The sequence below is a fragment of the Sinohyriopsis cumingii genome, chromosome 1 (genome assembly GCF_028554795.1).
Source record: "Sinohyriopsis cumingii isolate HCF-2022 chromosome 1, ASM2855479v2, whole genome shotgun sequence".
NCBI classification, from domain to species: Eukaryota; Metazoa; Mollusca; class Bivalvia; order Unionida; family Unionidae; genus Sinohyriopsis; species Sinohyriopsis cumingii.
The window spans coordinates 71,530,626-71,556,804 of record NC_142961.1 but is presented as its reverse complement, the minus strand read 5'-3'; the positions used below and the strand labels follow the sequence as shown (position 1 = coordinate 71,556,804).

The 26,179-nt window shown below is 34.5% G+C and overlaps 1 protein-coding gene across 2 annotated transcripts; it reads left to right on the top strand.

Moving 5' to 3' along the window:
* The first annotated feature begins 4,115 nt into the window (after positions 1 to 4,115).
* LOC149807096 (prostaglandin E synthase 2-like) lies at positions 4,116 to 24,750 on the top strand. 2 transcript variants are annotated; one of them, XM_089961922.1, is made up of 7 exons: positions 4,116 to 4,426; positions 9,512 to 9,727; positions 14,450 to 14,649; positions 16,514 to 16,726; positions 21,121 to 21,238; positions 22,186 to 22,301; positions 23,928 to 24,060. In XM_089961922.1, the coding sequence occupies exons 1-6, from the start codon at positions 4,142 to 4,144 to the stop codon at positions 22,261 to 22,263; spliced, it is 1,110 nt and encodes a 369-aa protein (XP_089818048.1). In that variant the 5' UTR covers positions 4,116 to 4,141; the 3' UTR covers positions 22,264 to 22,301; positions 23,928 to 24,060. The 2 variants fall into 2 exon arrangements, with proteins under 2 accessions (XP_089818048.1, XP_089818038.1); XM_089961912.1 differs by lacking the exon at positions 22,186 to 22,301 and having other exon boundaries at positions 23,928 to 24,750.
* Positions 24,751 to 26,179: the final 1,429 nt, after the last annotated feature.

Sequence of the window (26,179 nt, the reverse complement as noted above, 5' to 3'; positions counted from 1 at the left end):
AAATTGTTATATTAAAAATAATGGTACATCTAGAATCTCATACTGCAAGAATAGCACGAGAACGATTAGAAGCAATTAAAAAATTTCTTCCCGTGTGAGATTCATTTAGAAAAAATCTACAAGCGCGGCAAGAAGCACGAGTTGAGTACGAAGAGGACACTAAAAAACTGTTTAAGCCCGTCACTGCAGCTACTGAGAAAGTTACAACAGTCATCAAAGAGGATCTTCTTCCGGTATCAAAACAAACAGCAGAACAAACCGAAAAAATAGCAAGAAGAACTAAACAAACAAAGAAGATTTTACGAGATCTTCCACCTGACACAGCCAGGGAAATAGCTGCGGCTCAACCTTCACCTGTTGGTGAGGAAACACTTGAAGAAATTGGAAAACTTCGTACTGAAGTCGCCGACGTGCAAAAAGAGCATGCACCTGAACCCGAACTACTAGAAGTAAACGCGGAATTGATTGCAAAATTTAGGGAAGGAGTTGTTGAAGAAATTAGAAATACTAATAAAGAACAATTACCCGAGGTAATATTAAATAGTATATTTAATAAATCTAGTATTTTAAAACCCCGTCATGAAAAAGTAAATGATGATAATCTTATTAAATATATATATCGCGTATATCACAACAAAAACAACCTAGAGGTCAAAAATATGAAATTATTGATGAAGAAGTAAAAAGACTTTATAGAGAGAGGCTGAAACAACTAGAACAAGAACAACTCTCCCAGTATCAGCTTCCTCCACCTATGCGACAAATAGAACAACAACAATCTTCTTCGCCGCAGCAGAGGTTGATGTCAAAACTTAAAACAATTGAGCAAGCAAGAAAACAAAGGGAAAGGGAAGATCTGGAATTGGATGAAATTAGACGAAGGAAAGGATTATACTCACCAGGTAAGGAAGAAGGAGCTACTGGCAGTGGTCTGGGAGATAATTTTGTTTGTCCTGATAATATCATTAATGATGTGTCACGGTTACAGGTTCTCATAGGAGGAAAACGTGCCGGAAATAATTCACCAGAAATAATTAATGAAGCATCTGATATTTGTCGGCGATTATTTCAAGGTGGTATCATGGACATCGGCGTTTACCGAGAACTTATCGATGAACTTGCTGATGACTAGTTGTTAGATAAATGGTAAATAAAAATAAGATGATCATACATAATAATCATCGCAAACCTGTACAGGTCAGAGCGGTAAACTCACGATTACCAATCTACAGAGCTACTTACGGAGATGGACTTGGTGATGTTGTACGGGGATTATTTACAAGGATAGCTCCAAAAGTAGCACCCGTTGCAAAACAATTATCGATGAAAGCTATTGATATTGTTCGTGATAAAGCGCCTGGTGCAATTGTCAATGTTGCTGGTAAGGCGTTCTCGGCGATCAAAGAAAGACTAGCACGATTATTGCGACGAAAATCACAACCACCAGTAAAATTACCAAGTACTGAAATTATGCCAGCAGATGTCAGCAGAATAATAAATCAGGCTGCAAATCAAAAACTAGCGGCGTTAGCAGATCAAGGACCCGGTGAATCAGGGAATAATATTTCAAGCATGATATCAGGGAGTGGAATTTCTAAACCCGGTTTTCGTGTTAGACGAAAATAATTATAATAAAATGTTTAAGCGTGAATCAGACACAGCATTTGACATGGAAGCACCTATCCTTAAAGATGAATCGGTACGTGATTATCAGTTTTATTCTTATGAAGCACGAATACCAAATCAACGTGGAAGAATTGAACTACAAGTTCATGATACAAGTAGATACTTTTTACCCGCTGAGGCTTTTCTTGAGGTAGAAGGTACAATTATAAAAACGGATGATACTAATTATGTAGATGTAGTAAAAATTGAATTTGTCAACAACGGGATCATGGCACTGTTTGATAGCGCCACATACATGATCGATGGAAAAAATATTGAATCAATTCAGAAAGATGTCGACGTTGCTACAACAATAATAGGATTAACAAGATATTCTGATGATTATACAAGATTAGCAGGTCCTACAATGATGTTTGTGAAAGATAACTCCAATCACCCTGAAAGCGATCCGTATAATATAAGACGACCAAGAAATTTTGCCAATAACGCGGAACACGACAGTGTGTACAAACTTCTGCGAAAGGTTTACGCGCTCCCCCTATTACCAGCAGAAGACATACCACCGTCATTTGCAGAATTACAACGAAGAGTTGATCCAGAGGCAGTGAATGTGCAGTCATTCCTACGAGATGTGGATGACACCTGGATTCACAATGACATATGGACTGTTGACTCCTGGTTAGTTTATGGCAGAAGCATCCGAACCAATAATGATGTGGAAGGGTGGCATAATCGTATGAACAGGAGAGCAAGAAAGGGAAATTTGCCTTTCTATCTCCTCATAACTTTACTTTATAAGGAAGCCAGAGAAGTTGGATCTGTAGTTCGTCTGTTGCAAGAGGGGAAGATAAGACGACATCAAAAGAAACAGACAACAAAAGTTCAGGGTCGCCTTATCAAGTTATGGGAGAAGTATGGAAACCACCAAATCAGCACGAACACCTTGCTTAAATGCTGTGCCAGATTGTATGGTCCGACATAGCAACAGTAAAGCTGGACGGAGTAATGCTTTCCAAAACTGGACATATTTTATATACACGTGCCTTGTGCGTTGTCCATATGTTCAAAACGTTATACTTCAGTAGAGATAATATGTATATTTGTATTTCAGTTTCGTATAGCAGTAGCTGATGTTTTACTTGCATGCATTAAAAAAGAAATCATAGATAGTTACTGTTTAGAAGTATACTTTTGCACATCATAATTTGACACCTATACCTTGTCATGAGATGTAATTTTGATTAGTGATGTGTTTTGATTTAAAAATGCAAATACGTGCTTCGTATTTCAAAAATATAACTCTCTGAAACCATTTTTAAATCTCTTTATTGTTAATTACAATTAACATTCCTCGTCCCTCCTCCTGTCTTTTCATTGCTCGCGATATGTCGGGCTATTCTGTTCACAGCTTTGAAAAGATGTAATGTATAACGATCGGGATATAGAAATGAAATACATTAATTTGGACTATTTCTGTCAGCAGTTCAGTCGAGTAATTAGGACCCGATTTATAGCTAGTTTTACAAAATTAAAAGTAACAATACCAATAAATGGCAGGAGATAAAAAGTCAATTAACCCAAGCTTAAAAAAAATGATTAAAGTTCAACATTTAGAAAAAAGTTATTTTGCTGGCGACCACAAGTCTTTAATCATCGTAGCTTTTGTTTCGCGAAAGGAATATATCTAACTACATATGTACGATCGTGATATTGACTGTTAGAATTACAAAGCCCCCTTTTAAGTTGTGTCTAATGTACGCTCGCTGATTGGGTAAACGAACATCATGATAAGTGGAGATATGCCAATTTCCTACAAACGGTAAAAGTGGTTTTCATCAGTATGTGTAACAGCGAAAATAAAAGTACTGTAAACGATAGATTAATTTTCTGATCAGTCTTATTACATAAATGAAGAAAGAAAGAAAGGAAAATATTGTCTGATATAACGGCACGCTGAATGTAATTGAAATGGATGAGAGTGATGGGATTATGGGGCATGAAATTAAATCATAACGACAGGCCCCTAAAGTAAAATGAAGATAATGGTGTAATGCTTGTGAATTTCTATAAATGTCCGATATTTCCAATGATGTGGGGCGAAACGTCCATGGGCCGAAACGTCCATGGGGCGAAACGTCCATGTACCATGTGGGGCGAAATGTCCATTGAAGTGGGGCGAAATGTCCATTGAAGTGGGGCGAAACGTCCTGGGCCGAAACGTCCATGGGGCGAAACGTCCATAATCCTGTATGTATACATGCATGCATGCATGTATGTATGTATACTAATTGCAGCAAGTGTTTTTTTCTTTCTTCTTCTCTTAAATGCTTATATTGAGGCGTTTTATATCTTGAATTAAGCACTCTGACACGCACTAGAGTTTCATGTTCGAATTTCTGGTCTCTGCGCCGCAATTTACGAGTGATGTCCTGTGCAGATCTATATCAACTCTCATCAATGGATCGGCCCCATAACTATGGCGAGTTTTCTCCTGTTACAGTTTATGTAAAGAAAGATGGCGGCGCCCATACGACAAGGACTTCCAACGTTTTCCTGGAGATTATTTAAGAGAACAACGCCTTTTGTGAAGCAGATTTCAAAAGAAACAACAAATCAAAGACGACTATTCTTCTCCAAGAGCAAATTTAATGGAAGTTCGGGTTCTAGCAAAACGAAAATTGTACTGGGTGCAGTCGTTTTGACTGGAGGCTTTATAACCTTGGACAAATTTTACCGAGATACAAAATACACAGTATTCGCTTCAGCGGCCGACAGACCAAAACATGCAATTTCACGAAGTGTAAGTGATAAAATCAAGAACAACATCCTGTATTTCGGATAGTGTCGGGGGAAATGTGCAAATTACAGCAGTGTTTTTGTATCTATGCCCTTGTCATGTGTACTATCAAGTGCTTGTTTGTTAGCACCTATCGGTTTGAGTCTTAAAATGTGTAATCTGCATCGCAGTATGCTTTATTTTTAGTCCAATTTGACACTTCATTTAGTTTAAGCTTTAATTTTTGCCAATGGTTTGTTGGTGAAATTATTCTAAATTATTTTAATTTATCTAGATACTAAATTAACTGTTAGTCACTGCCTATTAAAACGCCTTGCTTGCTCTTGTTATATTTTTGTGATGTGTTTTCTCCAATTATAAGAATGTATATCAGTGTTGTATGTCTTGCAAATTATACATGTTGTAATGGCTCATTTGTTTTATGTAATGTTGGTAATAAAAACTCACTAGAGCTAATGTTTAAGTGATGTTTTAAATCCTGCCAATGTTAAATAAATCTTATCTCAGGACATTGATAAATGATGTCCTGTGCTAATCTATGTCAACTTTCATCAATTTCTGGTTGTTAGAAAAAAAAAGCAAAAATAAACCAAACCAAAAACAAAGTAATGAAGATTGTCATCAGAGCATTAAATAAGCACCAAAAAAAATATATAAAAATAATGAAAGAAAACACTGGAGATTATCATCAGAGCATTAAATATAACTTATGAGAGGCCCATTTAGGGGACATTTATTCTTTTCTGGAGAGAGTACAACTTGTCTATGCCTTACAATAAAATACATTCAATCAGACATGCTTTACATTATGTACAGGTTTTTGCTTTCTTTTGTTCACATCATAAGAGATGACTTCAAAGACTTATCTTGCTCTGGTTTATTCTCTAAGACTTGAATGCTTTGTATTGTGTTGTTGCACAAGTTAAGAAGGAATATGTGAAAATACAAAATTGTCTGACAATTAAAACTCTTTCAGAGGTCTTGGACACACATAATTAATTGTATTTGAATGCAAATTATTTATCTGAGATGCAGAAACTTGATTACACAAGAGTCCGCCATACACATGCTGTAAATGGGTGGCCAATTCAAAGGCTTGCTAGTCCTGCTTCAACTACCTTCTGATTGGGAAAATATGTTGATCAATTGATCATTTTAGCTCTGCTGAAATTTATATATATATATATATATATATATATATATATATATATATATATATATATATATATATAGCTGAAATACTGTTAATTTATTATGTTTCAGTTACTTTTCTTTACATTAAAAGCCAAAACAAGGCGAGTAATACTTCTACCAACATGTTTCCAACTGAGTGAAAGGGTTTTCAGGAAGATATAAAATTACTGTTTAATTTTTAAGGACAAAATAGATGGCAGAAACTATTGTTAAGACTGTATGCCCTGTGTATACTTGTAAGCAGGAATAAAATGAAAAAGTGTTGGAAAATTCAAGGTACTCCAGAAATTGTTTGATTCTGTCAGTTTGACCCAACAACCCCGACTACAAATTCAGGATTAAACTTGCTCCATAGCCTGCTTCCATCAAACCCACTTACCGGATTTGGAAATATACAGTTTTCTAACAGACAACATAAGCCTTTTTATCTCCGTGATGAATACTTGATGCTGACAGTACTTAACCCAAGTATCGAAAATGAACTCTAAGTTTGACTTTGTTGTGGAGAATTCATACCTTAATTCTGGAAAAGGGTCTGAAACCCATTACCAGGCCCAAAGGGTCTGAACCCCATTACCAGGCCCAAGGGACCTCATACTATATGAAAACTACCAGAACTGATTTTGTGCAGGTCCACACTTGGGTCTAATTCTGGAAAAATAATCATCGTGTTGCATGTCACTGCTCCCAGAATGCAGAGAAAATGAAGCTGATTTTTTAAAATCAAGTTGACACTTCATTTCTTGTGCCTTTCTTCCACTTAAGTATCAGTGTTAGCTTAAACAGTATTTTTGTGCTTTTTGATAAATTTTGTGTTCAGTTTTTATTTATGGCTACAGTTACATTTCAATCTGTCCCAAAAATTTACTTATGAAGCTTGAGGAAGTATGCATAATTCCATGCATTTGTGCCAAACACCAAGCAAATGATTACTGTCTGGACAGGTTGCTAGTAAAGGTAAACAAGATTATTTCATATTTTGTCTTGTAAAGGTAGGAATGGTGGGGGCTTTTTACTTCAGTATTTGTTACCTGCTCTCAGTATTAAACCATTTTCAAATTTATTTAGTTTCTTATGCTTAAAAAATCATAGAACAACTTCACCGAATCGAATTAAGAAAACATTTGATATTTTCAAAAGTTTAAAGAGTAGTTCTTTTGTTTTTAATTTATTGGACTGAAATGTTTAGTAAAACTGCAACTGTTTTGAACTTGATAACATTTTATGTCTCTTCATTCACTTCTTCCTGACTTCACCACTTCATCTAGTCTGGCATGCAAGTTAAGTCAATGTGGCTTACAGTGTTTGACTAGTGAGTGTGTTTATTTGAAAATGGGTTATAAACTGTTTTCAGAAATATCCAAATGTTAAATGGTTATTTCTTAGTCTGCCAAATAAGATAGATAAAATGTGACTTAAAGACATTTTGTTCATCTTGTAACAACAGTTGTCTGAAATAACATACCCACCCTCAGTACCAAAAACATTCTCCATAAGATGGTCTGTGATAGAAAAATGTCCATATTAGACAAACACTAGCCTTAGCTGGTAATTAAAATTGGATTAATTTCCAAAGTTACATTGATCATTGTATTTATTAAAAAGCTACGTTGATTTTTAAATTAATGTACAAAGCTACATAAATAAAGTACAAATGTTTTTTTAAAAAGAAATATGACTAAATCATATTTTGAGTGACAGTATATTCTTTCATTTTGCTAGTTAATTGAAATGGAATGCCCTTTTCAATATTTTTTTTTACTGACCATTCTGACCACTACCCTAACATCATATCATATATACTCACTTATAAGTCAAGTCCAACTGCAAACTACACAGACTTAGATCTGCTGTCACACAATGCACCAGCAGATTTGGGTGTGTGCAGTTGTTAGGTGTAATCAATAGAACAAACAAAATAGACCCTGATCTGCGGGCATATTGTGCTAAGGCAGAGTAGGAGTTTGCTAGACTTATAAGCAAGTATATATGGTGTTGTGTCTTTCAGAATATGCTGTCAATACCTAAACTGCATCATACTGATGGCTAAACTAAGTGATAATCTTTCTAGTAATCTGCTTCACTGTTTAATGTTTATACTGCGTGGTTATGCTTTGTTGAAGCTAGTGACCATAACCTTTAATTACAGTAATCCACATTATTTTTGTACTTATTTTAATGATGGTTCTTCAGCAGTGAAGTGAAGAGGAATAATTTGTTATACATTGAAGGATTTTCAAGAATATGGTATTTGAGACCTGGTTAGTGTTGAGTAGTTATTTATTAATCCTTGTTCTTTTACCATGTGATTTTTGGTGGGTGCATGAGCACCATATACAACTGTCCATATCTTTGATCATCAGCTGATTTATCAAAATATTTGAACAGAATTTACATTGCATGGTCTGAAACACACATTTATTACATTGCATGGTCAGACATTTATTACACTGCAGTCTAAATCATAGTTTACACTGCATGGCCTGAATTATACATGTATTATACTGCATGGTCTGAACAATACATGTATTACACTGTATGGCCTTAATCATACATGTACATGTATTACACTGCATGGCCAGACTCATACATGTATTACACTGCATGATCTGAATCATACATGTATTACACTGCATGATCTGAATCATACATGTATTACACTGCATGATCTGAACAAAACTTATTACACTGTATGGCCTTAATCATGCATGTACATGTATTAGAATCATACATGTATTACACTGTATGGCCTGATTCGTACATGTATTACACTGCATGATCTGAATCGTACATGTATTACACTGCATGGTCTGAACAAAACATGTATTACACTGTATGGCCTTAATCATACATGTACATGTATTACACTGCATGACCAGAATCATACATGTATTACACTGTATGGCCTGATTCGTACATGTATTACACTGCATGGCCTGAATCATGCATGTATTACGCTGCATGGTCTGAACAAAACATGTATTACACTGTATGGCCTTAATCATACATGTACATGTATTACACTGCATGGCCAGAATCATACATGTATTACACTGTATGGCCTGATTCGTACATGTATTACACTGCATGATCTGAATCATACATGTATTACACTGCATGGTCTGAATTGTACATGTATTACACTGCATGGTCTGAATTGTACATGTATTACACTGCATAGTCTTAATCAGAGACCACATGGAATTTGTTGATCTGCAGTTAAAAGGACAGATCAGAGATTAGAAAAAAAGTAAATTAGTAAATTTTAAAGCCCTACCTCAATTGGGAAATGAGATATAGAATGTGAATGAACTCACCTTGTAAATTACAGCTTACTGCTGTCTGTATTCACAACTGTAGTGCTTGATAGTCAGTGACATTCAATGTGTATGTGTTTGATTTAGAAATGAAAGTAATTTTGTCAGTATACAGTGCATGTGTTAGCCAGTTTGACTTGAATCTGTCTATTCAGGTTACTGCAGTTTTTCATTGTGTAACATAGTCATACATCATTGCATGTAAACATGAAAAAGTATGTTAATTGCATGTTGCCAGTTACTTTGTAACCAGAAATTAAAGTTAGCTGCAGATTATAACTCTCTTCAGGGTTTTTGAAAATGAAGGAAATGAATTTCCAGTATAAAAAGGAGAGCCGGTTGTTAAAACTAATAGTAAAGAAGCAGTCATTTAAGTTCAGGATCTCAGTGACTGTCACTATTGGGCTCTGCAGACCTTGTTTTAAGTCTGAACAATATATTATGAACAGTTAAGTGTTAACATTGACATCCTGTTTTCTTTGACAGGAAGATATTTGTTCCTTTATGTTACAGATGATAATGACTTAGTGCACATTCAAAACTCATATACTGTAAAATTTCATGGTTTTATTTTCAGATCAAAGTAAAAGGTGACACAAGTGGGTTGAAGCTTACCCTTTACCAATATCAAAATTGTCCTTTCTGTTGTAAAGTCCGTGCAGCTTTGGATTATTTTGGGTTTTCCTACGATGTTATTGAAGTGAACTCAGTTACAAAATCCCAGCTTAAATGGTCCTCATACAAAAAGGTTCCCATCATGGTTTGCGATGGGGTAGGACAAGATGGATCCCTGGTAAGCAAAGGCATTTTGTGTATGTTTAACTTAGATTAATTTTAGCTGATGCTTCTTTTCAGTGAAAGCTAGTATGGTAGAGTCAAACATATGAAAATCAAACACTGAAAGAACTGGTCTAATTACTTTTATGCAGAACTGTATTCTGTGCTGAAGTTATTATACTTTATGTTACTTTATTTAACCTATGTACCTACTAGCTTTGAATGTCATCCTAAATGTATGATCTTACTCACACTTAATATTTAGCTCAACTTGTCAAAGATCAGAAGAGCTTATGGGATGGCCTGTTGTCCATCTAATGTCCTCTGATGACCATCCTTCCGTTAGCACAGGTTTCGTATTGCTGCTTCTCCTAAACTACTAGGAGGATTGCCATGAAGCTTTACACATTCATCTTATTGGTCCTAAATGAAAATGGAGCAGCTCGGTCATCCAATATGGCCACCTGGTCATATCAGCATGGTGAGTTCACTAAAAGACTATGATGTCTAGTTGGTGCTAAATGAAAATGGATGGAGCAGCTCGGTCATCCAGTATGGCCACCTGGTCATATCAGCATGGTGAGTTCACTAAAAGACTATGATGTCTAGTTGGTGCTAAATGAAAATGGATGGAGCAGCTCGGTCATCCAGTATGGCCACCTGGTCATATCAGCATGGCGAGTTCACTAAAAGACTATGATGTCTAGTTGGTGCTAAATGAAAATGGATGGAGCAGCTCAGTCATCCAGTATGGCCACCTGGTCATATCAGCATGGCGAGTTCACTAAAAGACTATGATGTCTAGTTGGTGCTAAATGAAGATGGATGGAGCAGCTCGGTCATCCAGTATGGCCACCTGGTCATATCAGCATGGCGAGTTCACTAAAAGACTATGATGTCTAGTTGGTGCTAAATGAAAATGGATGGAGCAGCTCGGTCATCCAGTATGGCCACCTGGTCATTATCAGCATGGCGAGTTCACTAAAAGACTATGATGTCTAGTTGGTGCTAAATGAAGATGGATGGAGCAGCTCGGTCATCCAGTATGGCCACCTGGTCATATCAGCATGGCGAGTTCACTAAAAGACTATGATGTCTAGTTGGTGCTAAATGAAATGGATGGAGCAGCTCGGTCATCCAGTATGGCCACCTGGTCATATCAGCATGGCGAGTTCACTAAAAGACTATGATGTCTAGTTGATGCTAAATGAAAATGGATGGAGCAACTCGGTCATCCAGTATGGCCACCTGGTCATATCAGCATGGCGAGTTCACTAAAAGACTATGATGTCTAGTTGGTGCTAAATGAAAATGGATGGAGCAGCTCGGTCATCCAGTATGGCCACCTGGTCATATCAGCATGGCGAGTTCACTTAAAGACTATGATGTCTAGTTGGTGCTAAATGAAAATGGATGGAGCAGCTCGGTCATCCAGTATGGCCACCTGGTCAAATCAGCATGGCGAGTTCACTAAAAGACTATGATGTCTAGTTGGTGCTAAATGAAAATGGATGGAGCAGTTCGGTCATCCAGTATGGCCACCTGTTCATATCAGCATGGTGAGTTCACTAAAAGACTATGATGTCTAGTTGGTGCTAAATGAAAATGGTGCATATCTGATGTGCAGTATATCCATCATGGCAGCAATTTTTAAAATCTTGTTATCACTACACCTCCTGAATGGAAAGTCACATCAGCATAAAATTTTCGCCAGAAGACGTCTTATGATGTCTAGTTGGTCCTTAATGAAAATGATGCCAATCTGACATCCAATATGGCCACCACTGCAACTATCTTAAAAATTGTGTTATTACTACTCCTCCTGAATGGAAAGTCACATCAGCATAGAATTTTCACTCAAATACTTTTCATGGTGTCTAGTTGGTCTTAAAATTGTGCCAATCTTAAATATCCAAGATGCTAGCAGTGACTATCTTAAATATTATGCTGATACGACATTCATTATGGCCACCATTGCAGTCACCTTGAAAATTTTGTTATTGCCACTTGTTCTAAATGGAAAGGTATATAAACATGTGATCTACACCAGAAGACTGTTTATGGTATCTAGTTGTTCTGAATAAAAATAATGCTTCTATAATGAACATATTGAAAAATTAATTAAACTTAGAATATATGCTACTGTCATTACGGTCTTCCATGGGTTCGATAACACGTGAGAGCCAAACATATAAATGGTGGTCATGCACTGGATTGGCTGAACTTGTTACCACTAAGGGGGCTATATTTCTGTTCGAATATGATCAGACTTGGAATAAATGCATATATTATCAAGATCTGTAAAAGTTCTGCAATGAATGAGATGTACATATATTAATGTCTTCATCTTGCATCTGTTAGGATGAGTTTGTTGCTACTCAGGGAAACCATAGTCTGATCCCATTGTGATAAACTTGAAACATGGGCTTATTTCATCAAATTCTTAGATGGATTCTCTAATGAGTGAGATCCATACATAATAACAACATAATCTTAAATCTGATTGGCTGTACTTTGGAAGCTATATTTGTGATATTATTTTGATCAAATTTGAATATATCCCTACATCATCATGATCTGTTGTAATAATGATTAAGATCCACGGTTATTCATTAGATGAGCCCGATTGTCATTGGCTGCACTTATTCTAGTCGAGTTTTATTTAAAATTGAAACATGGGCTCATATTATTAAGATGTTGGACAATTTTAAAAGTTAGCATGATCAGTGCATATTAATGAAGTGATATTGCATCTGATTGGCACATCATGTTAAACTCTTGAAGCCATCTTTTTTATCATCAGAACTTCGGTTATGAGCAGTAGACTTTAGAAAGAATTTTTATCAGGATATAGCAAAATAGGTAAAATCAGCTTATTATATAGTTTGGTGATGGTTTGCTTTTGATGTTTTCTTACAATACTACATACGCCTGCTTAGTGAAATTTTCAGCTGTTGAGCAGTGAGCCCACTTGGACCTCTTGCTTTGTCACTTGCATGGTTACTGTCAGATTTTAAAACTTATCAGACCCTCTGCATGTATTACAACTGTAATGATGAGATTCTCCTTAAATCCACTTCTCTGGGGCATCCAATTACAGATTGACCTATACATTGTTACATGGATATGTCTCTAAGGATGGATGTTGTAAAATTTTATAATGTCATTGATTTTTTTTAAAAGTTTCATTTGCTTAGTCTAACACTGTTATGAATTTTATAATGTAAGTAATATAATTCAGCTTCCTTAAATTAACCTACTTGTTCACAGACATGATCATTTATACTAAGGCAGCAAAGTAAACATGATCAGAGATAGTAAGACAGCAAAGCGAAATGAGTAATTGGTGAATAAAAAGCTTTATTTACAGATATGGTTCATTATGGAAAAGAGACTTCCATAGCTTGTAGTGAACTTAAAATTCCTGAATTGGCATCCAGAGATTTCCACAAAGATGAAAAGAAGTTTCACTATTACTTGCAATGAAATCACAACATTTGAATTTTACTGGAAGAACCATTTAGTTTCAGCATTGAAAATTGTTATATGAAATTATTGTCTCTATGTTGGTTTTTTTTGAATGAACAACAAAAAGCAGTGACATAATGCACATTGTTTTCACTTGCACTTGATAGTTGTTGAAACCTCTTGGAGTCATGTTGTTAATGATCTATCAAGGGTTGGGTATCTTGAAAAGGAAAGTAATTCATACAAAAAGTTAACTACTTCATTAGAAAAAGCTTTTTGTTGGCATTCATTCCCCAAAAAGTGAGTATTCAGCCATTAAACAGCTCCATTATCACCCCTCCCCCTCTCCCTGTCTTTTCTGTTTTCTTTATGTAAATTGGGGAAGGCATTTGAGGTCCCTTAGTAACTCGTGCCCATGCTTAGAGTGAAGTCTATGTTTTTGGACCCCATTGTGTGCAAGTTATCGGTAGAAAGGCATATCATGTTGTGATATTTGTCTGTCCCTCTGATACAAGCCCATATTTCCATTACGTTAAAAATAATTTGAGTTTTCCAGTATTTATTGTTATCAGACTTTGCAGATAACTTGCATTTGAGGCAAGGAAGAAACCTGTCAAGTTTGGGCTGAAAAATAAAAGGTCATGATCACAATATGTCTGAAAAAAAGAAAAACTGATTCCAAATAGAAACTTGACGTATGCACCAGATACCTTGTTCCTGTTGTATCCTCAAGTATGCCATAAAATAATCCTATTGACAACAATCATAAATTCACTTCACAGCTTATCTTGGGTCATCAGCCTCCAACTGGGATGGCAAATTCTTTAATGCAGGTAGTTTATTACTGCTATTAAAAAATTAATGGTGAAAGTAATTTTATTATGTAATACTTACATACTATTATTGCCAAATTCCCTCCTTCCTCAACACTTGGATGTCTTTCAGTCTCAGTCCAAGTCAAAGAATGATGATATTCCAAATTGTCATAAGTGGATTGTGGTGTCATATTGGGATCATACATTTTATACTACATAAACGTGAGGGAATAATTTCTTTAGGATGGTGACAAATACCAAGAAAAGTTACAGCAATGCAGTAATAGCAGGAAAGTATGTTACATAATGAGAGTTAGTTTTATCCCCAGAACACTTGGACCTCTTGAATTACTGTTTTCATAATTGTTATTGTGGCTTTTTTATTATTGTTATTGTGGATTTTTATTATTGTTATTGGGGCTTTTGTATTATTATTATTATTATTATTATTGCAGCAACTGAATGATTCTTCTGTAATCATGAGCATCCTAGGCTCATACTTGGTAGATAAATCACAAGGTATGGAGCGCTTGACCACATTTTACCCTGGCATTGAGACAAAGAATAGTCGAGGCAAGACAGTTTGGGAGTTTCCAAATAAATATTACATCATGTTTGGCACTAAGAAATCTAAAGCTACTCAGGAACAAGAAAAGTAAGCTATATGACAATTTGTTTATCCTTTTTTATTTTGCCTGGATGACTCATATCTCTTATTACAGGATGGAATTTATTTAAAGGAAAATGAACTGTTCGCGACAAACTGATTTTATTAACTGTAATATGCAGAAATTAGGTACTTACTTGATTTTACCTTTTTATAAGGGATAATGTCTATATTTAATGGCAGTAAGACAGTTACCTGCCACTATTGCCCTACATACCTTTTCCAGGATGAAATTAAAATTATCCAAAATAGAGTTCCATCCTCCCATTAGACAGAAAGTTCCAGAACACCTAGAACTATAAGAACTCAGATTTTCTCTAGGCCCCACATCATAGGCCCTTGCATCCTAGGTGTCCTCTTTTTCTTTTATGCCATTGTCAATCAATCAAGTTCAAATTGCTCTCAGAAAATTGTCTTTTCATGTGTCCTAAAATGATTTCTGCCATTATAATACTCTAAGTCCTTTGTAAATTGAGTTTTTGCATATGTTCTCTTGTTAGATTTGAGATAGTTATTGTAATGTTTTTATCTAGCAGGGTGTAATTATGCTATACTTTTCCCCTGTTTTATTTAAGGCATGTAACGGCTATTGATATTGTTGCCCTGTATTATCAATTTTAGTTGTGTCCAGTATATTTTAGGGTTAGTATTGTCTTCCCTTTTACATACAGATTTCTTGTGACCTTCTGCCACCATTTATTTAGGTTGATATATATTAGGATGGTACATTGAACAGATTATATGATGAATCTCTAAAGTGTTCTTTGGACGGCTCATTATCATCAGTATTGTGTTTAGGAGCCAGCTAATTACAGAAGTTTGAAAGAGGTAAGGCTAGACTATATATTTTGGGCTTAGAGACTTCTTCCTCCTGTTTTGTTAGAACAAAATGACTGGAAAATAGGGATAAGTTTCTACTATTTCCATCAGTTCTTTAATCTCACCATAATTACTATTTCATTTTCTAAATAGATACTATATGCTAAAATATATAAATGACATGGTCCCAGTAATTCATGTTAATTAATACATTGTGAGAAAATCCATACTGAATATGTAATAGGAAGTTAATTCTTATACTCGACAATCAGGAAACTAAAGTATTGAAAATGGAAGAGCAATGTTTCCAGAAAAGATCATAGTTGCCTTTAGAAAGTACAGAATCAATTCCTTTAAAGACATGTCCATATAAAAGGGAGGCACCATCAACCATATACCAGATTGGACAAGAAGAAATTTTGGGGGGTTAATAAATGAAAAACGAAACAAAACAAAAGAACCCCACAAAATCATCTGTAGAACAGAAGATGTCTTTTGACAAACACAGTAGCAATGTGTACGGGAGCAGAAGCCAGAAAGGGTTGAAAGTCACTGAGGAACTTATTGATTGCAAACAGTTAATTGTAAATTAGGGCAAATGTTTTGGACTCATTGTGTACATGTACTTAAACCCTACTTAAAATTGGAGTATTGTGGAGAATGTTTTTTCAGGTGTCTTCATTACCTCTTTAGAAAATAACTGAATATATATATATATATATATATATATATATATATATATATATATATATATATATAGACTAATAATGATTGTAAATATTTAATATTTTAAAATTGATAAAGATTTTGTTTTGTAAAGTATCAAGAATCATATTGCAGATATAAAAATACTGACACATTGATAATGCATTGACTTGTACCTTTGACTACCATTAAACATAGCTTTTGCTGTGATTTCTTGTGTTTGAATTTGTACAGGGTTCAAACTTTTGACTGTTTCTACTTTGATCCTGGCATTATGTTGGTATTATATATTATTACCCTGTATCCTCAATGAGTTGATACTTTTCAGAGAGGAAAGATGGTGGAGACAATGGACTGACGAATGTTTAGTCCACACACTGTCACCCAATGTGTACAGGACTCTTACAGAAGCCCGCCAGGCATTTAACTATTTTTCTGAGGTCGGGGAATGGGAAAACAACTTCTCCACACCAAACAGACTATTCATTATCACTGTGGGTTCCACAGCTATGTATTTCATTGGGAAGATTTTAAAGAAAAGGTAAGTTTAATTGGATTATGCCATTAATAACACTTTTTGGCTAATTGTTTGCCTTGTGTTTTGAATCGCTGATGCCATTTAATCCAAGGCATTCAGATCTGATTTCTGCAACTTTCCTGAGTGCACAGGAATGGGAACATGTATTTGATACATGTTCTACATGTGCATGAGTCTCATGTATTTTGTACCAGTTTCTGTTTAACCTCTTGTAATTTGCATGGAAGCGATGAAATATCCAGCATTTATATGCTTCGTTCCATTTGATAGACTTGTGGAATAAAAAAAATGAATGGACTTAACATCAGAAACACCTACACTTCTAATTGACCTCCCATAAAGGCAGAATGCTTTGTCTTCCCAATTTTCCTTTTTTGTAAATTGAGCGGGATATTAGTTGCATCATTTTTCTAGTTGGTTTAGTTGACACTTTAAAGTACATTACAACACCAAGTAGTTTCCATTGCAACATTTCATAGTGTCATATTGTGACCAGATTTTGTTTTTCTTTGTGCAACAAAGTTAGAAATTTTACTTATAAAAGTCCATTAGATATTTTGTTAACCTGGAAAATGGTTACTGGGTTATAAAATATTTCTTTCTTTGATAGCAGAAGGGGACATTTTGTTGTACTACTGGCTATCTGTATATCTGTACAGGATGTCCTCATTTTCCCAAATCCATTTTAGTACAATAGTACAACAAATGTTAACTTGAGAGTGAGGAAATTTGACACTTTGTCATGGTCAGAAATAGATGACCAGATTTGATTTTCAGGCAGATACAGCAGTTTTTCAAATGTTTCTAGTACTGCTTCGGTAGCCTAGTGGTTAGAGTGTCCGCCTTGGATGCAGGAGGTCGTGGGTTCAATCCCTGGCCAAGTCATACCAAAGACTTTCAGAAATGGTACTAACTGCTGCCTCGCTTGGTGCTCAACATTAAGAGGTTAGTGCTAGGACTGGTCGGTCTGGTGTCAGGATAATGTGACTGGGTGGGACATCATGCTACATGTCTGCGGCATGATGCCCCAGTGCTAGACATCGCTATAAACTGCCACACTGCAGATATTGTAGCTATATGACTGAAAAATTGTTAAAGCTACGTTAAAAATCCAAATTACACACACACACACACACACACACACAATTCTTTTTCTTCTACATTTATAAATTCTTTAGCTCACCTGGCCAAATGACCAAGTAACCTTATGGTATAACCCCTCATCTTTTATGGTTCATTCATTGTCCATTATTCAACAATTACTCCTTAGCACTCTGGAGTCCATATTTCTGATTGAATTTCAACCAGTCTTGGAATGTGGGTATGTATCAACAAAATCTCAGAAGAGTTCAGTAATTAGTGAGATCCATGTATATTACTGATTTTATCTTGCATCTGATTGGCTAATCTTGTTACTACTCTGGAGGTTAGAATTTTGTATGTGATTTTGATCAAACTTAGAACATGCTTATATGCTTATAATACTAAGACCCCAGATGAGTTCTGTAACAAGAGTGTGATTCATAGTGAGTTGGTGTTGCATCTGATTGGCTAAGGTTGTTTTAATACTGAAGCTGTTTTTCTTTTTTTCATCCAGTTTTGATGAGACTTGGAATATATGCTTATATCATCAACGTCTTGATTGGCTTAGATTTTACCACTGTGGAGTCTGTATTTCTGATCTGTTTTTCCTGGAATTTAACAATTATGCCTATAACAATAAGATCGTGGATAATATTCAAGAAAATCAACACATGCTAATTAGGTGATATTGCAGCTGATTGGCTGAGCTTGTTCCCATTCTGGATTCCATATTTCTAATCCAATTTTGGAATATGAGCTTATGTCATCAAAATCTTGGTTGGTTTCAATAAAGAATGAGAATCTGGATCTGATTGACTGATCATGCTATCATTTTGGAAGCCATATTTGGTATCTTATTGGTTGCCGCACTGGAAGCCATATTTGGTATCTTATTGGTTCAGCTTAAAGGCTGTAATTCAATCAGATTTTTGGTGATGCTTGGAATATATGCTTATATCATCAAGATTTTGGACAAGTGCCATAATGAGATAGTTGCATGCAAATCAGTGAGGTGATCACAGAATATGATTGACTGAGTTTGTTGCTGCACTGGAAACCATATTCCTAATCTGAGGTCAAAGGTTGAAAGTAGAAATCAGCATGTTTCTGTGAAATAGGACATCTGCTATAAATAGAACATATTAATATTGCTAGGAAAGTGCATGCAAGTCTACGGACAAGCATACTCTTATGTCATAGTTAAGTAGAAGTCATCTTTTCTAGAATATGATCTATTTGATTAATGGGATGTTAATATAATGAGAAAACAACTTATTGATTTTTTTGGGAGAGGGATATACCAAAAAAGTGTAATACATATACGCTCAAACATAAGGTGTAACTTATGTCATTGAAATCTTGAATGAGTTCAGTTATGTACAAGATCCATGCATATAAATAATGTAATTTTGCATCTGATTGACTGATGTTGTTAGCTTTCTGGAAGCCATATGTTTGATCTTTGGTTTGATCAAACTTGGAATATACGCTTGAACCATGAGGAACTTAAACAGTTTTGATAATGAGTGACATCCATGCATATTAATGAGGAGATCTTGCATCTGATTAGATTATTGCTACTCTGAAAGCCATAATTCTGATCTTCTAAATTTGGCATATGGGCTTATATATGTTGGATGAGTCTACGTTGGATGAGCCTGAATATGAACAAGATCTACCTCTCTTGAGACTAAATTCCATTTGATTTTGCTTCACTATAAGTTTATATTTTCAGGTTCTGTAATAAGTGGGCTTTGAGCATATCAGTGCTAAACGATTTTTTGTATAAAAACAGACCCAGGGCTGGTGACTTAAAGAAAATCACAAGCCCTGACTGAAATTCCATAAGCCCAGACTCCAATTTCTGTATGCCCCAAATTTCCCCTTTTTTAATATTATTTGTTACAACATTGCAATTGCAACAATTCAGAATTTCAAATATAAATTCAATGGAATCAAGTTGACCACCATATTTTTTATTTTTTTTGCTGGCATGTTTCGCAAAGTAAAACTCTTTCCAGTTCTGATATTTTTAAAATTTGCATTGCTGATGCTATTATTGATAGCTAATTGCTTCCTAAATTGGCTAAAAATGAATCACACTTCATCATTATTCTAGCAATTGAAGTGATCATACTTTACATTTTATATACATGCAATAAAGTCAGACTTCAAAGAAACATTGCCGCTGTTCAAAAACTTGTCAAAAACCTATAATACATATGACTTAAACATTTTCATTCAAAGTAGTGATACATAATTGTTCTCCCACATGCATTTAGCATCTCCTTGATTTACCTATTGGGTTGTTCCTCATCCTGAGCATACTATTGCAGATTAGCACAATGGGCTCACCCAACGCAGTCTTCAAACACAATCTCACTAGCTGTTGTCAGCCAATTAATATGTGAAATGTGGTTTATAACCTGACCTCTTTGCTTTTTAATTACTACAGTTTAAACTGCCCAAAGGACAGTTTGACATCAACTCAAATCATGATTGTTTGCTGTTTCTATTTGCTACATGTAATGGGCATATACTGATAGTGACGTTTTTTTTCTTCTGTTTTCAAAGATTACTGAAAATTGTTTTTTTAAAAACATGACTGTGTCAGAGAGGTTGGAAGTACAAATCATTTTTATTTTTTTAGCATGACATGCCGTGGTACAATTTGATTTTATAAAACCAGATCTCCACTTCATGTTGGACAGGGGCTGTCTCATTTCATTTCATAAGCACGATCAAAGATTTTTCTGACAAATTATCTTTTCATTTTTACAAGCCCAATGGGCACATTGTTTAGAATACAGGATGGGCCCAATCTGAAATTTGAGGGGCCCTGGGCGTCAGGCTATCAGATTTTTTTAGCACTTGATATTAATGAGATATGTTGCTTCTGATTGACAGAGCTTGTTACCTCTCTACATCTGGAGACTCTATTTCTAATCCAGTTTCTTTAAAACTTGGTAAATTAGTTCATATCACCAGGTTCTTGAATGATTTAGTTATGAGCAAGAGACTGCACATATTAATTATTCCTTTATCTTTGGAATTGAATTTTACCAAGATGTAATAAAAATAGGCAAAATTAACTTGATATAAAGTTTGGGATATAGTTTACATAGGATGTACTCCAATATCACTATGTAAACCTTCTTATGTGAGCAAGGCAGGTGAGTTAAATCAGGCTTACATGAGCCTCTTGTTTTGGATTTGGAGTTTTTCAGTTAGTGGTGGGAGCATGCATGTTTTGAAAATGAAAATCTAGTTTATATTAGATACCTCTGACAAATCTTGCTTGTATGTTACAACAGGCACAACTTGAAAGAAGATGTACGACAGTCCTTGTATGATGCAGTGAATGACTGGCTTAAAGCTATTGGACCAAACCGAAAATTCATGGGAGGAGACATTCCAAACTTTGCTGATCTGGTTAGTGAGAAGAAAGTTATGTCCGCATTTTTTCTTTCTTTAGTCTTTCACAGTTTGGAAAAATTAAAGCTTTGAAATTAATGTCATTGTCCTTTACCCCATTTTGATTATTACAGACAACTATTGTACAGCATGACAGGTTTGCAGGAAAACAAAATAAATTACTTTTTTTTCACTGTCACATTTCCTCAATAGATGATCAAAAATAGAAAAAGGCAGTATCAAATGAGAGGAATTGCTGCATGGTTTTATTTTCCATGATAACATTTGAAAAGATTAAATTAGATTTATTTTTTATGATAATGTAAACATGAAATTACATTAAATAGATGATAGCAATATAAACATGAAATTACATTCATTTGTATGCTAGCAATGTAAACATAAAATTACATTTATTTATATAACATTGTAAACATGAAATTACATCTATTTGAATGATAACAATATATACATGAAGTTAGAATTATTTGTCCAAAGAGTCATTATACTTCACCTACATAAAAAAGACAGGTTTCCATAACTATATACATGTCATTTGTATTTTTATATTAAAGGAATACTATATTTTTATATGTGCCGTAAATGAATATACTAAGTCAGCGGAAATATGAGAAAAAAATTTATTCAAATCCACTGAGCAATTTTAAATATTTGGCCAGGTAATTTCAAGCATTTGTATAAATAGTCTTGGCTAGGAAAGTTACCATGATGGATCTAATTGTGATTGCATCATATATATTGCCAGCAATACATTGGTCTACCATGATGTTGTTGCCATAAAGTTTATTTTTGTTCTGAAGAAAAACAATCACAGAGAACAATGATGTTAAACTATAAATATTATAATGATAAAATTAGATGATGGAAATACATAAATAATCAGTTTATAAGCCTGCCAGATTTGTACAATTGGCTGAGAACCAACAGTCTATATTGTTCAACAGTTCAGATTTGTACAACCTGCTATGAGAACCTACCACTTTCCACTAAGAAGTTTATCAAGATGCTCCAAGATAGAGTAAAACCTGTTTGGAGAAACCACGCTTTCTGCCAGCAAAAGGTAGTCTCTTAGGACAGGTGATCTCTCACAACAGGTCTGTGTACTTTGGCCAGTTTTCATGGTTGAAATTCAACAGTGTTTAAGAGAGAAAGGTACCCACAATTACTGAAAAGTCTTAAGTCATAATTCTTGTTAAAGCAATATGTGATCTCAATCTAATTGTATATAGTAATAAATATACATATATCATTAAATATAATAATTTTTAATTGAAGTCCACTTTTATTTGCATGTGAATTTCAAAATTAACTAAGATAAGACATATTAATTATGTCCAGGAATTTCAAAATTAATTGTGGTAGCACTTACTCATCCTTTGTATTAATTGCAATGCTATTCATGATAAAAAAAAGTTTTTATACTGTCCATAAATTTAAAATTTCTTTCACATGTACATTTGTATTAGCATATGAAATGCATAGTTAGCAGTTCATTGGACTAGCTTATTCTGAACAGACTTTGGGTAATTATGGAATATGCTATCATAAAAAAGAATTGACTTTTCCAGAAATACAATAAAATTTATTTACATTCAAAAGCCAGAGGCTTAATTGATCCAGGACATAAATGAATTAACTCAGTAAATATTATTGTTACCATGAACAGATGGTATGATCTCAGATATTGAATAACTGTAACATAAATAAATCAGCAAATGATGTGAACTTTTATAATGACAATCAAATTAATTCATCTAGAAAAAGCAGTACTAATTAAGAGTCCACATTCACCCCAGGCATTATGTAGCAATTCCATCAGCATGTGATATAGTCAGTATGCTACCATGAAGGGTTTAAAAAGATCTCATAATGACATTAGAGGCATTATGTTGGTTTTCACAACAGAAAAATAATTAATAAATAACTTTGAATTGAATATGTACACATATGACTACGTCCGTGACTAAAACAATACATATAGGTTAAGCAGAAGTGGTAACCAAACTCAACTTTAGCCACCTTGTTTTTTTTAATGTTTTTTTTAATGTACACACTGCGCTAGCACATCTTCAGTGAATGATTAATTAAAGGACTGTAATGTTTATATCTGGTTTTGTGATATGGTCATTCATAGCAGTGTTGAAACACATATTTCGCCTAAAAATTGCATTTTCTGGTAGTCCCTCGCAACAGTGCATCTATATCTATGCACAGCAATGTTTGTCATAAATGACAGATGGTTGCTCATTGCAGAGGTAACTGAAATCAGTTTTGCTGTGCTTAGACATGTACTTCTTCATATGAAATCTTGTTACGTCCTAATCAAATCAAACAAGTTTTAACAACAGTCAGAAGTCTGAGCCACTTTCAACAGACTGTCACATTTACTGGAATGGATTAAACAATCTCTCTGGTAATTGATTTCATAGGTGAAGAGTTTGTAAATATGGTGACATCTCATGTATAAAAAAAGTCAGCCATTGCAGAAAAAAAATTGAAATGTTATTGCTCACAAATATTATAGAAAGCAAAATAGTAATTATTCAGAAATAAAGGTTGGTTCTTTTTTTATTACCACCAATGGACATATCAAGAAGAAGCATAGATTGTATAGTCACAATGTAAAAGAACCTAATTTACCAGGTAAAAATGAGCATAGTCTCAAAAAATTTCAATCCTATTTCAGTCTGTGTATGGTGTATTGAGCTCAGTCGAGGGATGTGATGCCTTCAGAGAAACACTTCAGAACACAAACCTTAAGCCTTGGTACAGTGCCATGAAGAAAGCCACACAATCACACATGGGGCAGGGACAATTGTTGCACAAAGATTGATGTTTTGCCAAATGACTAGATACATTTGGTACCATATTGACAAAATTGCTACAGATGCTGTCAGGTGTTAACAAGGCCACTGTTTGTGGGTGTTAAAAGAAGTTTTCTTACTAGTTCCATCATTTATTTATTTTCCCCCTCTCTGTTAGTAGTTTTTTTATGAAGTGTCAACTTGATTTTAATACACACCTTTGAATCTTGTATAGTTGATCTGGTATTCAATATAAGCTTTCAGTCTGTATTTTTGTATCTCACAAATATAGATTAATCTTACATGGCTGCTTTGGCAATCAGTACAGGTCCTCAGTAAGTATTTTTATATCTCATTTCTAGATGCGAACTATTTAGTTGTTTTCACTGATGTCCGTATGTTGATATTCTTAGAGGCAATGAATCAAACTTTATAAATCCTAAATTGTTTTGGATTCCACTTACACTCTGTGTCCACAGATATTTGGAAAGTGTACAAGAGTGCATACATTGTAAATACAGATATTTGGAAGTGTACAAGAGAGAGTATTTTTAAAATAAAAAACTGTACTGGTTTATGTTTTGGTTCAAGCTGAGGATGAGTATTTGCTTGTAATGGCATACAAATAATTTTCAGCCCGATGGCCTTGTATCTTTATGCAATATCAAACTTGTTCTTCCTACTATAAACTACGAACAAAACACAGATGTAGTTTTTTGTCTGTATCTGTATTTTTGAACGACATAATGAAACACATTTAGTTTTGTCTGTTAATCAATGTTTTGGAAAGTGAGACATATATTTTGTTTTGTATATGTATCAAGTGTTTGGGAATGTCATATACATGTATGGTACATTTTTATCATAATTTGCAGGCAAGAATTAATTGTTCACTAGAACCGTTGTATTAGAAATTATAAGCCTTGAAAAGGAGATCTGGATCCAATTACACTGACTTTTTTATAGATATTTTCTTATCAGATCGAAATTTTTGTATGCCAAACCTTTTATCTTTTCTTTGGCTATAGTAAATAATAATTCCAGAGAAGAAAATAAGCACAAATAGCTTTGATTTTAAACTCTGGAGAAATCCTGTCATTCTCCATAATAAAGTTTTTATTAACTTCTTCATTTCTGGAAATCTTTAGAATCGTCCCATAGTTAGTATAAAACATTAATAAATGATCACATAATCAGCATAAAGCTTGAAATTCTAAGTTCAGATTAATATTGATACAGTCTAACATTACTCAGACTTTTCTTTCTCATACGCTTAATTTTAATGACAAGTTCTATAACTATATCATAGCTGATGTTGGTGGACTTAGTTTGATTCTCATGGGTGATGTCTGACAATAAAATGTAGTGCTTAATTTACAGAAAGACACAGAAAGGTACTTTATGATGATACTGAAGAAACTGTTTCGCATCAGAAGAACAAAATAAGTGATACAGTATACAACAAATGTATTTATATATTTTTTTAAAAGAGAAGGAAAGTAGAGTACTCGTTCACTATATGGCACCTCAATATCAAGTAGTCCTGTTTATAAAGCAGATGTTGTCATGTAACCCACTTAATTATTTAATGGTGTATATGTGAGTTGGTTTTAACTAATTTAACACTCTTTTAGCTCTGTCACACTGAGGAAATGGGAGCTAAGTGACTGTCCCAGAGACTCACCAAAGTGGCTGACATGAAGTGGCTTGGGTGGAGATCAAAACCAAAACCTTTGGATTATGAATCAGCTGCTGTGCCAGCTGAGCTACAGTGACTCCCAAATTATTTAATTTATAGTGTTATGTATCAAATACCTCAGTGTAAGGTGACCTTACTTGTAATACAAGGCAATCCTTTTCTATGGCTCTCATGAAGAGTGTTTTAGTAAGGGAGTGTAGCATGTACAAATTATGTGTGGAGATGGTATTCCATGTGCCAAAGTAAATTCTGAATAGGAAATCCTCTTGTGAATAATATAGTCTGGTATTTTTTTTTTACACCCTTCATTATACAATTCGTCACAACTTTTCCAGTAACCAGTCTGAAATCATGGATTAGATTTTATATCTGTCAGAAATAATGTCACTTAACAGCAGTCACATGTAGAGAGAAGATGAATGGTATCAAAGTAAA